We start from the raw sequence: 20842 nt of genomic DNA on the forward strand, positions 1-20842 counted from the left end.
GCTCAAACCCTCCCTGCGCCGCCACGGCCGGCGCTTGCTCTCAGAGGACGCGTTCAGAGCGAGGTGCCTACGGCCCAACAGAAACGCACACATCCTGGACGTCAGAGCAACCTACAGTAAAGTAAAAAAATCAAAAATACATGTCTGTAAAAGCACTAGTTACGCGTCCCGCACATATCGTAGTCACACCGCTGTGCATCTTGATAATTACCATTTGGAAGTGCATTGAATTGGATTGCATACAGCACATACAAAAAGTATGTCCTTTTTATACCTTGTCTCATCAGCAAGTACAACTAAATCATTATTATAATCCAATTTAGCTTACAAGTTGCTAAAACCACATTTTATTAAGTCAGAAAGTAGGTCTTGACTTTTCTGTATCAATTGTAATACCAGTCTCAACCAGAAAAGTCCTTCCACCGCCTGTACCCGAGTCTCCCACTCACTCGCTTTAACTCCAGCCAACTCCATGGCAGACATCCAGGCCAGGAGAGTCTCGCACAACGTACCGTAGGATCCGTACCAGTTGTTTAAAGATGCTGGGAGCCTTTCTGAATAAAAGTAAATTGCTTCCATTTCAAGTAGTTTTCTTAAATAGTAAAAATAGAGACTATGTACTGAAGGTCGTGTTCGCAAATCTAATAAAATGATAGATAACTGAACAAAAATTGGCAAGATAATATAACACATATGTTACCTGGCTCCATATATTTTTCTAGGATTTTCTTATTAATTTGTTTAAAAGTGTGTGCAAGTTTGGAAAGCTGTTATGTAAGTTCACCTCATTTTTCTTTACTAAAGTAAACGTAGACACAAGTGTATGATAGGACCAAACGGCAAAATGCAGACAGAGAAACTCAGAATTGCTGCATCTGGAACAGTCGTTTCACATGCATTTATCTCTGATCTAAACAGCTGAACCAAATACATATTTTTTGTTTGGACACATTGGTAGGTATGATGTGTGTAATTAATTGTTCATTGAAAAATGCTATTTCATGATGCATTTGATGATTTAGGTATACAACAGTTTTAGTTCTCTGAGCTGACTAAAAATAGTGATTTTAATTTATTCCTGCTGCCTACAATTACCCACAACCATGTATTTTTAAATATTTCCAGCCTATAAAAATTACTAATTTTTGCCACTTGTGTTTATCTGCATTTAGACTTTGATTTGGATAAATTAAGCTCTCAAGTGTTCCTTGCTTTATGAAACTCTGCATGTTGTACACTTCAACACAAATAAATGACTTCTACCATTAGAGGTTTAAATAATGTAATGTATTTCATGCTCAGCCTGAAGCTGGATTCCAATGAAGTTGCTAATGCACGTAATGATTAAGTGTAACTCAAATACTAACTGTGTTGTTGAAAACATGACAGGCAATAATTTGGTCTATTATATTCTGCCATTTAATTGCCTAGTACAGACATTCTCTGACACGTTATGAAGCAATGATTTACAATTATTCAAGCTGCAAAGGTCAGAAAGTGACATTATAATCATCTACACAGAGATCCCTTCTAATGCACAAAAACTAGGTAATACCACACAAAAATAGTTTTACTAGAGTAGCAACTTTCTATTTAAGATTTTCCAAACTGCACAACTATAAATAATTAATTTACATTACAGTACATTAAGGCATCCTTGAAAATATAATGTTTTTCCTGCTCCTACCAATAAATTTATGAATAAGTCTTTTTTGCTTGCTAAAAGCAATCTTAAGAGTATGCTTTCACTAAAAGTAGCCTCACATTAACAGTAATCAGTTAAAAAAAAATCTGAAAATCTAAAAGAATTTTTAGAACACAACATACAGGAGTTCAGCCAATTTTTTTGAAGCAGCTGGTCAAAGCACATTCTTATCTATAAAGTACGAAGATCTATTAGCCACTATACTCAATATAGGCGAATATTTTTCTTTAGACATTCTCAAAGCAACCACTGTCATTAAAACACTGAACTTTATACAGATTAAGATCTCTGAACTATTCTTAGCATTAACAACAGCAGCAAAAGTCAAGTTATTTCCATGCTTAGGACACTATAACTCCTCAAAGATGGTTAAATGAGGCTTTAAAAAATAGCCAAATTTAGCAAAACAGTTACTTAGCAGAACATCTTAAAACATCTCCAGAATTAATTGGGAAAAGGAGTTTCAAAGCAAACCAAGAAAAGCAGAAAGTAAAAAAGATTAATACCTCCATCCACCCACCAAAAGACCAAAACAAAGCAAAAAAACCCACCACCAACAACAAAAACACAAGAAAGAACTACTCCAGCAAAATACAGAAGAAACCCAACCTATTCCACCCCCCCTCCAAATTCCTTTGTGTATACAAATACTTATTTTTGTTCCTTAAAACACCTGACTGCTATATATGGAATAAACATCATAAAGACACTGCTACAAATGTCCTTTCAATTTTTAGGAAGGTAGCAAAAAATGTTTATGTGCATCTTTTAAACACTGAAAATTTTCCTAAAAATCCAAACCTACCTTATACCCATCTTCCTCAGTAGATTTTTAAGAAGTTGTAAAGGAAAGAAAAAAAAGAAAGAAGCAGCCACTCTTATTTGAAACATGTAACTACATCCCCAAAAATTCTGTTTCTGAAAGCAAAGGCAAAAAAAAAGGCAAAGGAATAGTAGATGCATTTTTAAATCAAACATTGCCTATAAATTCTGTTCAAAAACTCAAGTGCAGAACAATGCATTTTTCATGTTCTACCTGAGGCATAAAATTTGAAAAGTGCATGATAAGCCTTTTCACTGCATTTCACCAGGCAAATGAAACAAAAATTTTAAATGCTGGGCAACCAAGATTTGCTCATCTAACCCAGGGTATCAGCCAATTTCAGAGCCAGACTTTCAAAAATTAAATTCAAATATGCAGCAGTTTGCTACCCGCAGAAAATAGATACTATCTCTGAAATAATGGGATATATTTTACAGCCATGGGTATGGAAAAGAAAACAATTAACACACATCTGCGATAAGGAAATGAGTAGCAGACGGTTTATTCCAAATGTTAAAACATTAACGGTGTCCAATTTCTGTGTCATGTAGTTTCTGCTGTGCAGCTGAAGAAAAACAAACCCTGAACTTCAATTAAAAAAAAATAAAACAACACAGCAAAATTACTGCCTTTTTCAACAACTAAGTGAATTATATATTGTGTACTTTGTATCGTGTAAATATAAGGATCATTTGGAAAATTGAGACACAGCAAACCCTTCCTAAAACAACACCACAGATAGAGCTTTTTGCCTTTTTTTAAAGAAAAAAATTTCCAGAGAATTTTTCTCTAAAAAAGACAAAAAAAAAAAAAGGTGGTATTTTGAGATCACACTACACCACAATGTTGCACTGACATTTCACCTTTATAAAGTGCCCAAGCAGATTCAAAAGCTTTTGAAACACAATTTATCCTCGCAACTAGCAGAGGGCTTATTACTATGAATCTAAAAGTCAGAGGATAGAATATTAACTACTATAGAAAAGAAAACATAGTGCAGGACCTTCTGTTTGTGACAAAATTACGGAGTTAATGTTCCTGAAAGATCACTTCACCTTTTAAAGCATGATTTTTAAAAAGGTAAAATTTATAGCAATTAAAGCTAATGAAGAAATGCAGCATGAGCTGCTTATGTTCAGGAACTAATAGGTCCACTGAGCATTTCTAAGATTATTTAGCCATCAATGATAATGAATTGACATTGTCAGTGGTGTTAATGTACCAATGCTCTATAGTGCCACTAATCCGATAGCCAATCGTAGCAATTTTATTTTTTTTTATGTTGCTACTTTATTTTTTTAACTTACACACTATCCAATCCTTTCAATTAAAATAGCAGAAATACAGCACAGGCTATTATACTTTTTTCTGTTCTTCCACATTTAGGAATGGCACATTCATTACTTGGACTATGGTTCAAACTGCTCTGGTCATTCCTCCTTCAAATCCTGCTCAGTTCTTCAGGACTGTTAGCTACAGTACAAAAATGTCTTTTCCAATTAAATCAGTGTTAATATATAATTCTTAAAACACATTTTTGGTGCACATTAAGTTAAACATAATGATTATTTATACAGGTATACAAATAAGATTTTTGTAAGCACAGGGTATTGTGGTATATGTCTCTTCAGCTGATTGTTTTGTCATATCTAAATAGGACAGCTTCACATTGTTGATGAAAACTAGCAATACAATACTACACTAAAATGCAAAATGAGTACCTGCTTGGCTACCAGGTATGACATGCCAGCAACATGCAGGAAGCAGTCAGCTTAGCAAAGTGACTAACATTTAAGTCCACAGGTTAAATCATTCATACATGTTTTGCTTTCTTGCATAACTGTCGTGAATTGCAACCAAGAGTTGTGTAATTTCTGAGACAGACTCTAAGAATATGTCAATCCTGAAGGAAAGGAATGAGCTTTTGAAAAAAATGAGGTACTGTGCCAAATACCAATAATTTTAATTTTCTTTTTATAAAAGATACAGTATTAGCTATTTTGAGATTTTTTTTACTTTTCCTCTTACAATAACACAGTTAAATGATATGATGATTTTTCAGTTTTAAGTTAAAAGGGAACTGAATAAAGAACCATTGTCAAGTTTGTTGACAACTTCTAAAGAACAGAGCTTAGCCTTAGCTAAACAGTTTTGTGGATCTGTAGTTGTTAACTATCTTCCATGCCAAATTCTTGGCAATTCATATAGCAGAGATAGTAAATAAGATTTTTCAAACAATATAAAATAGCCTACCATGCATAATGTTCTTTTTAAACATGCTGCAAAATAAAGAGTAGCACAAGTTATTCTACTACTGATATTCAGTGGACTTAAGAATTAGGCTCATACATTTTTATTTCTTGTTTCAAGAAGTCAGCAATTAATTTTCTTAAGTGAGTAAAAACATCCAAAGTATCTCATAATGCTGCATGCAAAATTATTTGAAAAACAGAAAGATGAATCAGTGAAATCACTCAGCTGCATCTTCAGCTGAAGAATCACTTGTGCTTTAAAATGTGTAACTCACTTTGTCCTGCAGTAGATTGGTATACTAAGGCTAAAAAAAACCCTCCTGCTGAATATTATCCCCAACATCACACCACACCATTCATGTGTGCACTGCATCATCTAATTGAACCTGTGCTGTTCTACACATTAGCCATAAGACTGCTATAGCAGGTTACATAGGTTTGAGTAAAATGTTTTTATATGATGCATATATTAGTTAATTTCTCCAGCATAATAACATTAAAATATATTTTTAATCAGAACTAGGGTATTAAAATCCAACTTTGAATGTCCTATGATGTACCATATATGCCATGGCATTTTAAAACCTTTTAAACATTTCTGCTAAATTAATTAGTTTTGCATTAAGGAGTCTCAATGCCTCCTATTAAATGCAACACATTTGAAGGACAATTAAACATTATGAACGATCCTTCTGAGGAAATAACGATTAAGTAAAAAAGAAAAACAAGATTTTTTGGGGTAACAAACAAGAACACAAGCATACATAAAAGACTTCAATTTATTTTTAAAGTCTTATGCCTGCAATATTTTAGATCAGTTTGTTTGAAAAATCAGTCTTCTGTTTTGTTTTCGTAAAGAATGAAAACCCTAATGGAGTCCAGAAATCTGTTAATGGTACTAAAATTATAACAGTATAGCAAAAGAAAAAAACCCACACAGTAAAGTCTATATTATATATTTTTTATGTCTTTAAATGGAATTTACAGTTCTCCCTGGCAATGTGAATGAACATCCTATAATTTAGTCAATTTACAGATTACAGGTTCAAATTGACCTTGTAGCCCATAAAATTGCTCATCTTCAGTGCAGGATTAGAAGTGGGAAAAGAATGTCATAACTGTATTTAAGGAATTTACCATAACAATGGAAAGGAGGATATGCATGCATAATTTTAGCCACTCTTGCTCACATCACAGTTTTCAATTCTGAAACAATGCATATCCTGCACTCTTCTCCTGGTTAACCATGGTGGAGACTGTTTCAATTTACTCACCCACAGACATGACACTTGTATTCCCTCATCCCAAGGTGCCTCTTGACATGGTTTCTGGCATCTCCGAGCTGAGCTGTTGCAAAGTGGCATATCTTGCACTTGAATGGCTTTGATCCTAAGTAAAATTTAGCATAAGATATGAGTTGAATTAGAATAATATATCACCCACCGTTAAAGAAATAAAAAATCCTGGGAAAAAATAACCTTTAGAAAAGCCTATCCCACATTTAACCTGTTTGAGATTTTTGTTCAACAAAAAAAAAGTATCTATCTCGTACATAAATTTATACTCCCAGGACACAGATGGTATATACTGTACATTACTCATTAAAGTTTCCTTAAGTTCAAGATCATGGAAACTACTCTCTTAACTTTTAATAACAATTTATTCTTTTTTTATTATTATTAAAAAAACCCACAAAATATTAAAATGAGAAGACAACATAGTAGGTAGATAACCTTGCAACAAGATGGCAAAAGTTGTTCTACACCTTTCCCCACTTCCAAATGCTGAAACTCAGGTAATCATCTTAAAGTGGCTTGATACTGGTGTAAACTGCAAAATGTACTTGTTTTTTAAGCAAATATATTTAAAGCAAAGTAATTTTACAAGTCTCCTGACTTTGAATAGATTTCACATTAGCATTGGTATTTCAGATTTGTTCTGTCACACAGAGAAAATGATTCATCACCTAGCTATTGTAATGACATGCAATGTATGAATATACAGTGGATAAAATATTATGCCTTTATGACTGTTTTATGGTCAAGAATTTATGATTATTCTGCAAACCAGAAGTATTGACATTTTGGCTATTATTTATTTCAAGAACAAACTTTAATATTAAATGTCTACTGCAGACCAAAGAACTCTGAAATTATTTCTCCAAGGAAGAAGTACCAGCCTATTTCTTGTATCACACCAGTTCAGCAAAAAGTCAAATTATTTGTCTATCTTAATTAACAGTGATCCTCTCTCGAGGAAGGAAAAACTATTTTTTTTTTTACTGAAACAGTTAAATTGGGCACATGTCAGTCCCCATGTTATTACATAGCAACATCATTCTAAAGCATGCTGTAGCACTTTCCAATTTTCTGACCACTAAACCCCTAAATCAGTAAATCAAAATCATAGAACTGCAGTTAAAAGTAAGTACAATATGGTTACAGAGTCTCCATATTATGTCTAGTATATGTTTTGTGAAGTACTTCTTCCAATACAGTTAAGCATAATTTGAAATATGTGATCTTTAATAAATACACATAAAGAGCTCTGATAAGAAAAATGTTGCACTGTATCATACTTGATCAATGAACCTTTTTTCTTTGCCCTTGAAAACAGAGTATCCTCCAAGAATCCGTTGGTGAAATTGAGGATCTTAGTAAAAATTTTTAGAGTCTTAAATTTCAATTTAATTCCCAAAAGCTGACGAAAAATGAAGCATTTAATTTTAATCTTCTAGCTGAAATAAAAAAGTCAACAGTATTAAGCACGGGCAGACAAGGTTGAATATTTCACAGTTCAATGACAATGAAGCCAGATCTCTTAATACTTCCATTTCTACTGTTGGAAGTAGATGTAAAATATATTTAGCACCTGAATGGTTGTATCTAGTCAGCTTTATATGTTTAAATATCAAAAGCAGGTTGAGACTGCAGCTAACAGCAATCATGTTCTATCAATCAAACTGAAAAACCCCAGTTTATTTAAATGATCCTGAAAAAACTAAATTAATCATTAATTTGGTGACATTTCAAATCAACACTGCATTCTATAAAGAGACCCATGCAAATAAAAACAGGCCCATCTTTGCATTAAATAAAAGAGTATTAAAAGTTGATGTTTTAACTTATGATCTTAAAGACTAATTGCACAATTAATAACATCAACACCACAGCTGGAGAGGATTTTTTTAAATCTATTGGTGTTTATACTGCTCCTTTTTGTCAAAGAATTCAAATACCATGTGGATTCAATCCTATGTTCCCTTAGTTTCTCTCCGACTGATTAAATTGTAAATTCGTTCCTCATTCTGTTACTGCAGGTGTCCCACAGGGCTTCCATACAAGACCTTTGCTGTTTTCCATTTACATGACTCCTTTGTGAAGAACTCAAGTTCAGACCAATCATAGCTACAGTGTGCTGACAATACAGAAATGTATTATTCTGTTGACTGCTCTCATCCAAAAATCACTGAGGCCTTGAGGTTTTTTTATTTATTTCTCAGATCCAGAGCTGAATATCTGTTAACATCTCCATTTAAACTCCATGGAAATTCAAGTGCTGGCAGGCTCCAGTCAGTACTTACCACCTGAAACAAAAGCAGCGCATCTCCCTTTTAGGTTGCTGGTGCCAAATTTGTTCCAGTATGTTCTTGGATGGAACAACTCAAAATTTTATACTTAAGATGAAGACATTACACTAAGAGTTAAACTAATGGGGCAAAAAATCTGTATTTGCCATAAGGCTATCTGAAACAATGTTGAAGCAATTAACCATTTCTTAGCCATACTTGCATTATCACAAACTTTAATGGTTCTCATATGCTGTGTTAAATGTGATACTATTGGATTTGCACTTGGCTTTTAGTTCACAGAAAAATGAGAAAAATACTTTCAATATAGCATCTTTCCAACAAAATTACTTTAAAAAAAAAAAAGCCACAGAATTACTTTACCCACAAGTCAAGGCATGGAAACCAAGTGTACATTTTCTGATGGTAGCAGTAAACAATAAGGGTCTTAACAAGAGAATTGGGAAAACAAAACAAAACAACAAATTGAAAATAGCCTAAATTTAAGAGTTCAGGTCAGACAAACAAAAATCAAGCTACTGTTTCACAAAAAAAGACTGGAGGTCATAGTCCTTATTTTACATTAAGACAACAGAGGCCCAAAACTATAAAAAAATTAACTGTCTCAGCTTTAAGCCGGCCAAAGGCAACACCATCTGCACCTGCAGGCATAGCTGTGTCCCTAGCTCAGGCCTAATGCAAAGTGAGCAGAGCCACATGAAACTTCATCATACCATCTCCTCCTATGTTTAGGACGTGGGGAGTAAGATACCACACTTACACTGAGCAAATCTTCCATTAACTGAGAAATCTGATGAGAAACGAAACAAAGATGATGTGGTTGCAGGTGATTTTTTGTCAGATGTTGATTGTTAATTAAGTTTATGGGACCTCCATCAATTGCGAACTAAAAAGTCTTCCACCTCTACTACTCCTTTTATTTTTCTTTACACTTCCTCATTTTCACTTGTCAACATGTGATGGACTTACTTGTTATCTCCTCTCTAGCGAAGCTTCCCTTTCATTTGCAATGTGAAAATCTCCTACATTATTTAATGGTATTTTGAAACATTATTTTGCTATTAATGGAAATCATTAGTTGTATCTTTCTACAACTTTCCCTTCCCCCCTCCTCCCCCAACCATCACCAATTACTCAATTAAAAAAAAGGCAAGGAGTTGGACATGGTTACCCATACATACAAACTTATATATGCACACCTGGATGCTGAAGGAAGATTTTTTTAAAGAGCACATAATCAGAATAATAAATGTGAAAATGTGCAGCTCTGCTCCTGTTGTGTACCTGGTGTTACCCTGGAACAGACGGGAAGCTACAAATACTGTACTTTGCCTCACCAATGTTATAAGGCAGTGTGTATACCATTGGTGGAGTAGGTCAGTTCCCTCTGCCACCACTCCCAATAACCCAAAAATATTTGTTTCTTATTCAACTGCATCTTTGTGATACAGATTGGAAGAAAAGGTTCTATAAGTCACAAAGGAAATCACAACTATGAAAATACAGATTGGAAGAGAAAGCCTTCTTCCCATTAACTATTAATAAAAGTCTCCACATTACTATTTATGTGAATAAGCAAAGCATAAGAAAAGCATTTCATTTAAAGGTGTGGTGACAAAGAGGGCAGATAAAACTCTATTCTGTAACCCTTCTATACCTCCTCCGCACACACTACCGAAAAATGACTTGCAAAATGAAATGTATTCTTTTACTGCTTTGCGTATTTAGGGCCATCCAAAAGCACAATAAAAATATACTTCATGATAAGACCTACACACAAGATGTTAAAAAGTACACTAACTTTTACTAAATGTTACAATCAATGATGTAACTTATGTAAGTAGGGTTGCTTTGTCATATATTGATAGTTACCTCACTTTCACATCCACATTAACTTGATTTTAAATGCAATTAATACATATAGTCAAGGAAGACTAATGGACTACATTCTGCACTTAACCTGGTGGACATTTTCAAATGGCACAAGTGACCAGTGCAAACCTATTTTGCATTGTAAACGACTAAATAAATCTTAATGGATTAAGAATGATCAGCTATCAACACACAAGGGAAATTAAGTGCTGAAATGCCTACATTGATTATTTTAAATTATTAGCCTTACTCTGTTCTTGAATTTGTATGCTTTTAGTGAGCTTTAACACATTTACAAGACTTATTGACTATAATTACAAGAGAATTCAAGTAATGGACACATCAATTATAAGCAACATGTCTTGACCAGACAGTTGCATAAAGAATTCTAAAGAGAGCTCCATTAGCATCCTCCCCCTTAGTTTTATTCAGTTTTATCTGCCGTAAGAGGGCATATTAAGGGCTTATACAGCTGTTCGGACCATGTGAACACCAGCGTCCCTCTAAAGACTTAATACTGCATTCAAAGTTGGATATTAGCTGAAGCAATAGAGATAACTATGTTATTGACAGGATAGAAGTAATGCTGAAAGTATTAAGTATGTGAGTTATTGGTATACATGAATACTGCAGTTGTAGTAAAATACTTTGAAAGGTTTGAAATACAATGTCCGTGTTCCCCAAGATTAATTTTAAACTTTGTTGTCCAGTCACGCCCTTGCCTTTTCATAAAAAAAACCTTATGAAACTATTTTAGGATTATGCCAGGAATTACCATTCTTTTATGTTTCTTTTTTCTTACCTTTTTGTTCTCTTCCTTGTAACCATGCACTAAGTTTCAAATACTGCATGAATTTAAACTATAGCTTCCATAATAAGCCATTATTTAAAAGTACAGTAAAATAAACCTTACAGTTTTAATGAAAATATGTTCATTGAAATGTGAATTTATTATTCAAATCCACTCATAAATTCAACCATGGAGACACCACTTGTCTAAGCAGAGCTCAGTGATTTAGAAAAGCTGTCTATTTAAAATAAAGAATGTATGGCAGGTTTATAGAAACATCGCAGTGAATTTTTACATAAATTTAGAACTGCAGCTTATGCATTTTCCTACAAAAATGTTTTTAAATTTTCCACTTAAAATCAAACATAAAAATGAATTGAAAGTGTGATCAGCACAGAAACTAAATCAGATGCTACATCCCTGTGCATCACATCAGCATTACACACTACCTTCCAAAAAGGCTGACCAATTCCAATTCCCCTAAATTATTTCTACAAAAACCTCTTGCTGCGTCTTATTGGTGTTTATTTAGGAATGATATAATATCAAAAGCCTATACTGAAGCATTATGTAATGCTGAAAGTGTAACTGAATTGAAATCAAATAAACAATTTGGATATTAAACAACTGCAAGGAAGAGGAAGTTAGAAAGAACAGTTAACTGTTCTCTCAAACCACCACTGCTTCATTATATAAATTTAAGAACCAATTAATGGTTACAATTTAGATTAAAGGGAAAGAAATCTCTCTATATGAAACAAAAAGCAGAAGGGTGACTGCGCTTAAAATGTTCTTACATTTTCTGCCCTTTGATCACTGTATTTTCATACCCCTTTAGGTAATTCTGAATTTCACTGGGGGCTCATCAGGCGATATGAATGCCAGTTCATAAGAAATGTTAAAGAGATTAACAAGCAGAAAAAGACCAATGGTATAATTCACTCTGTTTGAAAGAGACCACTTGCAAAGAGAGCATTTCCATACCTGTATGGGTACGGATGTGAGCTAGGAAGGCCATGGAATTGCTACTTCTACACATCTTCCCACAATACTTGCAGACGTTGCCTTGGTTCTCTTCCCTCTCCCTGTTTATTTGCTCGGTGTCTTCCACAATGTACTTGTTCACTTCCCGCAACAGCTCTTCGTGCTGCTCTTTGATGTGGAGGAACAAGCTCTGCTCCGAATCGAAGGGCTCCGTGCACTTCACGCACTTAAAGGTAGCACCTCCTTCGGGCAGCTCCTCCACGCTCGCCTGCTCATTTCGCAGGTGCCCGGCACTCGCCAAGTGCTGGTGAAGGTTGCTCTCTGTGTAAAATGATTTTCCACAGAGTAAACAATGAAAATGTTTTTCTTTTGAAGGATGTTTCATGGCTATGTGAACATTTAGTCCGCTCAAACCATCTGCTAGAAAACCACAGTCGTCACAGCGAATACGTGTCGATTCCCCCAGGGAAATTCCTTCTGACTTCTTCTTTTTCCCACCACTTGGTGAAGGATCTGCTTTCACCGCAAGCTCACTAGCTTTCACTCCACCTGACATCTGTCCTTCAGCAGAATGGTCAGTGGCTTCCCCATCTGGATGGCTTTTTAACCTCACTATAGAAGAATCAAACTTGCCAAAATTTTGCATTGCCTTTCCTTTATCATCAGCACTGAAAACTGTTCCTAAAGCCTCATTACTACTTTCTTGCATGCCCTCAGCTGTTGAGCCATCTGCCTCCCAAACATTGTTATTTATAGTTACTTCTGCTTCATGTTGTGCTTCCATAAGGGCTTCTTCCTCCTCCCCAGTAGGATCCTCTTTGAAACTTCTGTCACCCTCTAAACTATGTATATTTTGTACCATTTCTCCAATGCTTCCAGCAAAATCTGATTGTTCTACTGCACTACTTGTTTCTGGAAGAGTTAGCATAAGTGGGTTATTTTTTTTCAGTGATATTTTTTGAAGAATGCCTGTGTTTCTACACTCTACTTCAGGGTTTTCTCTATTTGCTTCCAAGCTTTCCTCACCTTTTCCAGAATTCAAGTTTGTGCTGCTTGATCTATTTTCATTTTCTGCAGTGCAATCATCATCTGAGTTGAGCAGCTCCTGACCATGCCTACTTTTCTGCAACTCGCAGGTACCTGTTTCTTTAACTGATACTTCCTTGTCAAGTTTAACAACTTTTTCTTTCTGAGGAGTTTGCTGGAATCCTTTGCAAAAAAGGTTGTCTTCTCCATTTTTAGCTGTCTCTTCAAGTTCACCTTCTACTGCATTTTGGGGACTGCCACCTTCAGGCATTCCTGGAGATGCATTTTCATCTAAGATGGTACACTCAGTTAAGCTTTTATTCATATGATCACCTTCTGCTTCGTCATTGGCACATTTTGTTTCATCTAAACCAGTTTTTGATTCTCCTGCACTGTGATGGTGCTCCTCTTGAGACAAAGCAGTGCCTTCTTTAGTGATATTTGCTGTGTTTGCTTCCTCCCCAGAAGAATACACATAAGATTCTCTTCTAATTTTATGTTTCTCTGTTGCTGCATGCCTAATCATCTCTCTGCGAGTAACAGCATAGTAGTCACAAGCCATGCAGTAGTATTCAAATTGTTTTGTATGTTTTCGCTTCACATGCAGCTCTAAAGAAGAAGAAGAATGAGCAATGAAGCTGCAGTGGACACACTTGTTGTCGTTTGCACCCACTGCTCTTCTCTGGAAGCACGGGTCGCCATCTTGAGTAACCCTCGCTGGTTCCAGAAATATACGTTGGTTTATATTTAATGGAGTGCTAGTATGCTCCAAATCTGGCAGCCTACTGGCATTTACAACTTTTAGCTCAGCATCTCCTTGCTCAACTTCCTGATTGTCTAAGACAGAATTTTCCAGATCTGATGACTGGCTACCATCCTCAACATGTTCATACAAGGCGGTCAGGGGGCTATTAACCTTCTTGCTCACAGATTCAAAATTACCTCCTTCAGGGCTAACGATGATCTCCGAGTTCTGTTTTCCACATCCTTCTATTTCAACACGACTTTTGTGTTTTTTGGTTGCACAATGGCGTTCCATATCTCCTTTGGTTACAGTATAATAATTGCAAACCTTACACAAATAGCTGTACTGATGACTATGCTTTCGTCTGATGTGAACAGTCAAATTTGTAACACTGGAGGCCAAAAGACCACAATGGGTACATGTCCTAGAAATAGTGCCTTTGGGTTTCCCCCTTCTGGGTGCATTAGCTAAAACCAATTCATTTCCACCAATCCTTTGATCAAGTGGAACGAATTCTTTATTTCTTGAGATGTTTTCCACAGAAGAAGATGAAACATGTATAATTTCTTTATCTAACTCTGTATTCCCACTCCCAGAAATGGAAGGATCCACCACTGTTTTAATACCACCAACACCAACACAAACCTTTTCAATACATTCTTCAAAACGTAGTCCAATGTTGTTTTTCCTGGCATTTTCAAGGTGCTTGCTTCTTTTGATATGCTTCTCCATTCCTTCCTTACTCAGTGAGTAGAGATTACATGCTTTGCAAAGGAAGTGATACTCCTGTGCATGTCGGAGTTTTATGTGCCTTGTAAGAACCGTGGAAGATCTTGTTTTATAAAAACACTTTTTACATTGAAATTGGGTTTTATTCAGAACAGAATGCTTTAGTTCATTTCTATGATTTATGAAAGAAGAGTCTGGAGTTTTTGCTTTCACTGATACTTCCATTTCCTTTGCAAGATTTTGGCTATTGTTTGATACTGAGTCAGCATAAGTTACTACTTGCAAGGTCTGATCACTGTTACTCAATGGAGTAGCTTGCTGAAATAACGAACCATCATGTTTCTCATTTTTTTGATGATTTATCAGTTCTTCTTCCATTTGAAAAAAAAGAATGCAAGTTGGACAACTATGGGACATATTATGCGCTTCACTCATATGGCTTCGAAGGCTGATCACATTCAAGCTGGTAAACGAACAGAGTTGACAATTAAAGCTACAACCACCCATCTGGTGTTTACTGTCCTGACAGTGTCGCTTCATATCTTCCCTGACTCCGGAGGAATAACTACACATCTGACAATGAAACTGGATCCTTTTTGTATGAAGCTTTGCAATGTGAATTTCCAAACTTTTTCTGTTCTGAAAAACATGACCACAGTCAACACAAGTATGAAGAACACCATCATCAGCAGTAAGTTTAACATCAGAATGTTTAGTATCTGTAGGGCTGGAAGAAATGGTATTTAGCTTATCTTCAGTAAGATCTTGACTTTCTGAAGTAGTATCACAATTACTTTTAGCATCTGTTTCTAATTGTGTATGTGACATAGGGCTTGAATCACTAGGTTTAAGCTGTGTGCTAGAGATATGCTTCACGTGTACTCTCCGAGTTTCAGATTTGCCTCTCTTACTATTACCCAACAAATTGTACCTTCTTTTAACTTGCTTTTTTAATCTAAAAGACCTACTCTGTCCAAATGAAGACCTTAACAAGACAATGTTTCTTTTATGTTCCGGTCTATCAAATCTCCTTGTCATGTTTAAACTGCTAACTAGCTTTTTGGTAGTTGGAGGGAGTTCTATTTTCTGCAAGATATTTTCTGAGGGTCCTGGTATTTCTAGTTTTTCACTACAGACTTTATCATTTCCTTCTACACTGGAAGAAACCAACGTTTCTTCTGTCACAGTATTTGTTTTTTCAGTGGGAACATTCGAAGATGGTATCATTTCAACAAGTTCAGCGCCATCATTTTGTTTAGACAAGCTTACTTTTGAGCCTTTCAGTGCACTGCAAACGCTTAATTCTTTTGTATCAGCAGTTCTTGCCCTTAATTTACTGGTCCCCAGTTTTGCTCTGACATTCCTCTCTTTGGTTGCAGTAGATTGTTGTTTTTTAAAGGATCTTTTTGTCAATATCTGTACAAATCCACCCCGTGCAGCAAGATTTTGGCGTCGAAGGTGCGTCTTGCCAAGGAAATGAGAATTCAGGAGATTTTCCTCAGCACTCTGAAAACCACAAAGATCACAACAAAATATCTTGGATTTCTCATGATCTTGCTTAACATGCATGTGTAATGTTGAACTACATTCAGCTGTGCAACTACAGTGAGGGCATGTTTGCTCTTCGGATTGTTTAGAGGGGCATTCTCGTTTATGATTTTCCGTATCCGAGCAGGAAGGTAAACACCGATTACTCATTTTGCCTTTAAGATCTTTGTCTATGTTTCCAACTGTATAGCCAACCCTGATTTCTTCTGAAGAAGATAACTTATCAGAAACAGCAGCTGGCACCTCTTGTGAATGTTTATTTTCCATGTGAATTTTCAATATGGCACCATCAGCACATTTGAAATCACAATATCCGCACAGGAAATTTGAATTAAATATGTCATCACTAAGACAACTGGCAACTCCGTCCTTCTTTACAGCTCTAGCTACTGTACTATCTGCTTCTCCAGCTACGACTTTGTGCAATTTCCTTTCACTATCTTCAATGTCTTCTGAAGAACTCCGCTTTCTTTTTCTGGAGACATTTTCAGGTTTGTCTGCTTCAGCAACATCCAGGTTTGGTGATCCTGACAGTGCCCTTTTGTTTGTGCCATTCTCTTTTCTCTTCTTTTCAAGGTCCCTGAACACTTCATCTGGTATCAGCCTTGTTTTCTGCTGAGACAAAGAGTCACATCCAGCATTTTCTCCTGATATATTTCTCTGGGATTCTTCTGTCAACTCAGTTTGTAAACTCTCATCAACATCATCTCTCTTCTTATTTTGCTCCCCATCCATTCTTAACATTGATATTATCAATTGTAGATCATTTGGGTTAGTACCTATAAAACAAAAGAGTTATGATTAGTCTTTCATGCACAACAAAAAGTTAAAAGATTCAAGGCAAAAAAAAAGCAATATAGCAAATTAAATTCATGGCAGGAAGACAGACAACAATGAAAGATATGAGGCAAATTTTCAGCATGGTGTCTAAACTTATGACAGTTAACTCCATCCCGGCTGAAACCAGGACAGACATCTAATAATCAAACCAACCTCTAGACACTTGGTTACAGAGCTCTCACTGTGATGAGCACCGTGTGACTAAGCACTAGCTTCAATAGTTTTTGTGTAATCAAGTAATTTACTACATGCTTAAACTTGGGCAGACAAGCCTAACCACTGTTTCTGGAACCATATTTAGGACAAGAAACGCTAACAGGTTTCAGGGAACCAGCCATGGGATGTTCAACTTTTCCTGAACCACAAATCCAGGTTCCCAAATGTAAAAGCTCCAAGGAGGAAATGACCATGACTGCAACAACAAGCAAAACAAAGCCAACATCAATGGTAAACATGTAAGTATGAAGCTTGCTTTCCTTCCTCTGCTTCGATTACCTGATAAAGAGAAAGAGGGAAAACTCAAATAGACCCATCTTCTAAAAGAATATGCCACAAGCAGAGTTTCCCATCATTCCTAAAATACCCTCTAAAATGTCATTTTCCAACTGGGGAGATGGAGAAAGAAAAAAAAAAAATCATGAAATAGCAGTGCAGAGAAGGGCAGATCTTTGAACCCCAGCACAAACTTGAACCGTCCAAATCTAGTTACCAAAAGCTTTTGCTCAACTGCCCAGTGTGACCTCCCTGCTCCCAAAAAGATGTCACCACTAGAAAACTGATGCTACCAACACGGTTTATAAGAGGGATAGGGGTGGGAAATCAAGTCTTGACATTTATTACCTTTTCATTTTGATACGAAGCGATTGAGAATTGAAAATGCATTTCATTTTAACAGATGATTAAATACTAAATGTTTATCTATGTGCTTTACACTATGATTTAAACATCAATTTGCTGCAGATCCAAGTATCCAGTTTTTTGTTCAGTTACCCATTGAATGAGGCCATGACCACAACTGTAAGTACTTCTTGACAAGATTAAGTAATTGCAATGTTGATACAGACAACGCAGGGTACAAAAAAGCTATTCAAGTACATGCTTAAAAAAAAAAAATTATGCTTATTTTTGAGGACAAAGTAAGAAAGTATTAAACTGGGGAAATATACTCAAATCAGTTGGACTTACTACCTGTGGAAGTAAAAAAATGCTTTTCTGTTTAATAATAACTTATGGAAGGCCTATAAGGAATTGAGTCCACTGTAGTTGCATACGTTGAACAGTGTTTCAACTGTAGGTCTCTCATTGAGCTAAAGTACTGACCACACTTATACCAAGCTAGCTATACCTAAATAACATGAGAATAACCACCTCTAGATCATGATAGCCCTTTGGAGGATCCAGATAATGCTTCTGTAACTGTGGTTTTCTGGTTCTTATACACTATTCTTTTTCTTTGTTCACTAAACCGTGATAGAAACTATCACAATTAGTCAGAAATAAAACAGTCAGGTCTATATTCTCAGCTGGTTTAAGTCAGCATATTGTCAGTATGTTCAAAAATGCTACAGCAATTAATAGCAGAGAAGGATGAAGCCTTTGAAGTGCAAGCTTACCCTGAAAAGGTTTATGAGCACTGTTTGGGATACAGAAAAAAAGATCAGATGAAAATTATGTTGTTTAAATGCAGTACAGCTTTATTTATATAACTTGGAAAACATAGTGAAATTACTTCAGGGATGAGTGCCCCAAGTCTATCCTGAACTGTCTGCACGCAGCAGCCGTGGGTCTTTTGCCTTGCTGCACCTCCACAGCAGGTTCCCAGCACACCGAGACCTGACCACTCTTCTCTTGCACAGCCTGGGGAAGAACAGCAGTTTTTTCTTTGCTGTACAAGACAATTTGCAATCTCAAACCAATTCTCCATCTTCTTTATAGGATACTTTCCTCTCAGACCATCTGATTTATCAGAAAACCTGTCCAGCAGTGAACTAATACCTGCATCAGAAATTTCCACGATCAAAGGTTGTATCGGGATAATTAGGGGTTTCTCCATCGACAAGAATTCATACATTCAAGACATATTAAAAAGTAGGGGACTGGTGGCTCCGCACCATACTCTCTTCTGACATACTTCATGCCCATTTAAAGCCGTCCTATAATTTGATTTAAACCTTAAAGCACTGTCACACTGAGATCAACCTCTGACAGAAATCGCAAGCCACTTTCAGCCAGAGATACAGTAATCACCGGAGGTGGATGCTTCCCAGCTGTCACAGGCAGGTATCAGCAGTCTCAGAACATGCCTTTTCTGCCACACCAGCACAGATTCAGCTCATCTCCATTAGCCATCCACACACCTCAAAAAAGATGGCTGATTATTTGCATACAGTACCTGCAGGCTTAGCCTCACTTCTTGGCATTTGATCACTAACTCTCCTATAGAAGTTCATCCTGTGCTGTGCTTTACCAAAAATCTTGGCTTGCAATCCCAGTTCTGGCGTCCAACCTTGTCTTCAACTCAACTGTATTGCACCAATTAAGGATTTTTTCAAGTGCTTAGGGAAAAGAAAAAAAAAAAGAAAAGTATTTCCCTTATTTTATCTTTGTAAACTGTTTGTAGTCACTACTACAAACTAGTTGCTAGGCAAGTGAAAAATGCAAAACACAAATCTCAGGTGCTGCCAATAATTTAAGTATGAAATTAAAATAGTCACCTATGTAATACAAATATGCAATGGAGCCTTACACCCCAGCCGCCTTACCTAATTCCTCCAGTTCTCCAAGTTGACAGTAAATGGAGACACTTATCTCTGCCTTCATTTCAAGATAAACTTCTAGCACACAGACCGGGGATGCACTCCACTTCATTTACAGGCAGTACTCCTAATGAAGTCAACAGCCTCACGTCTATCCCCACAACTAAAAACACATGTTATCAGGACAATAGCTCCTTGGCTGCACAGCACAAGTTAGGCATAGCAACAATTAATGATAGGCCTTTACCAGTTTCACCTCTACCTCACAGCTGAGTTTCCATTACAGTAATCTCCCCCTGCACACCCTTCCCAGAGTTAGATTTGCCTGTGTCCCACCTCCGTATAAACTGTGTCAAAATATCACTATGTGGGAGTACGCACCTGCATGAAAACATAATCCAGAAGGAATTCTCTACGAAAAAACAACTATGAGGCAGTTGCTGTTGTTTCTCTAAAATTACCCCTATATTGATCAATGTAAGGAATAAATTGCCTTCAATTTCTTTTAGCTCTCTCTTGAAGTTGCCTTTAGGAGAAGAGCACATCTTCTGAGGTAGACACTTAATGGCTACTGTCACTACCTTTTGGTGGGACCATCGCCAGCGATTTGCTGAGCTGTGGTCAGTGTTCCACATCTCAGACAAGATCTAGACCACAACACTGAGCCCTGCCTCTGTTTCTCCCCGCTATGATCTTTGTTCGGATAACACGGCTGTGTCTCTAATGCAATTTCAGTAGCATACCCCTCAGCTTCCTTGATGAGAGACAAGTGCTTCACACCCACAGGCAGCTGTGGGCAGACCTCTTCTCAGCCGCCTGCGTGGATTTATTGCACAAATGACTGTCACTACTTGAAGGATGCATTCAGCACACCATAAGCCTCCTGTAGGCAAAAGGAGCGTATATAGGGCTTCCTCTGCTGTCAGCTTCTCTCCTGAAAGCCTCTTCTCAGATTTGCCGCAGGACAATGGCAAAGCAACAAACTGATCACAAATCTGGGTGGTCCTAATCCTCAGCCTGCATAAATCAGTTCACCTCTGCTCTTATCAAAGCCACTACACTAATTAAGGGCTAGCCTAGTATTAATAGAGGAACCAATGCATCAGAGAAGGCATCAACAGCACTCCCAAGTTTGTATGGTCCCAGTGACCACATGATACATAAGGTTAAATGGATTTCTTTC

The 20842-nt window shown here is 36.5% G+C and overlaps 1 protein-coding gene across 2 annotated transcripts in view; it reads right to left on the reverse strand.

The window, feature by feature from the left end:
* ZNF407 (zinc finger protein 407) overlaps positions 1-20842 on the reverse strand; it is a 356342-nt gene that overhangs the window by 305395 nt on the left and 30105 nt on the right. For both annotated transcript variants that reach the window (XM_075022872.1, XM_075022873.1), the window contains exons 2-3: positions 12016-16842; positions 6055-6169 (exon numbers count right to left, since the gene is read on the reverse strand). In XM_075022872.1, coding sequence (XP_074878973.1) covers positions 6055-6169; positions 12016-16807 — 4907 coding nt within the window. In that variant the 5' untranslated portion in view covers positions 16808-16842. The remainder of the gene's footprint in view (positions 1-6054; positions 6170-12015; positions 16843-20842) is intronic.

Source organism: Buteo buteo, chromosome 3, assembly GCF_964188355.1.
Source record: "Buteo buteo chromosome 3, bButBut1.hap1.1, whole genome shotgun sequence".
Lineage (NCBI taxonomy): Eukaryota > Metazoa > Chordata > Aves > Accipitriformes > Accipitridae > Buteo > Buteo buteo.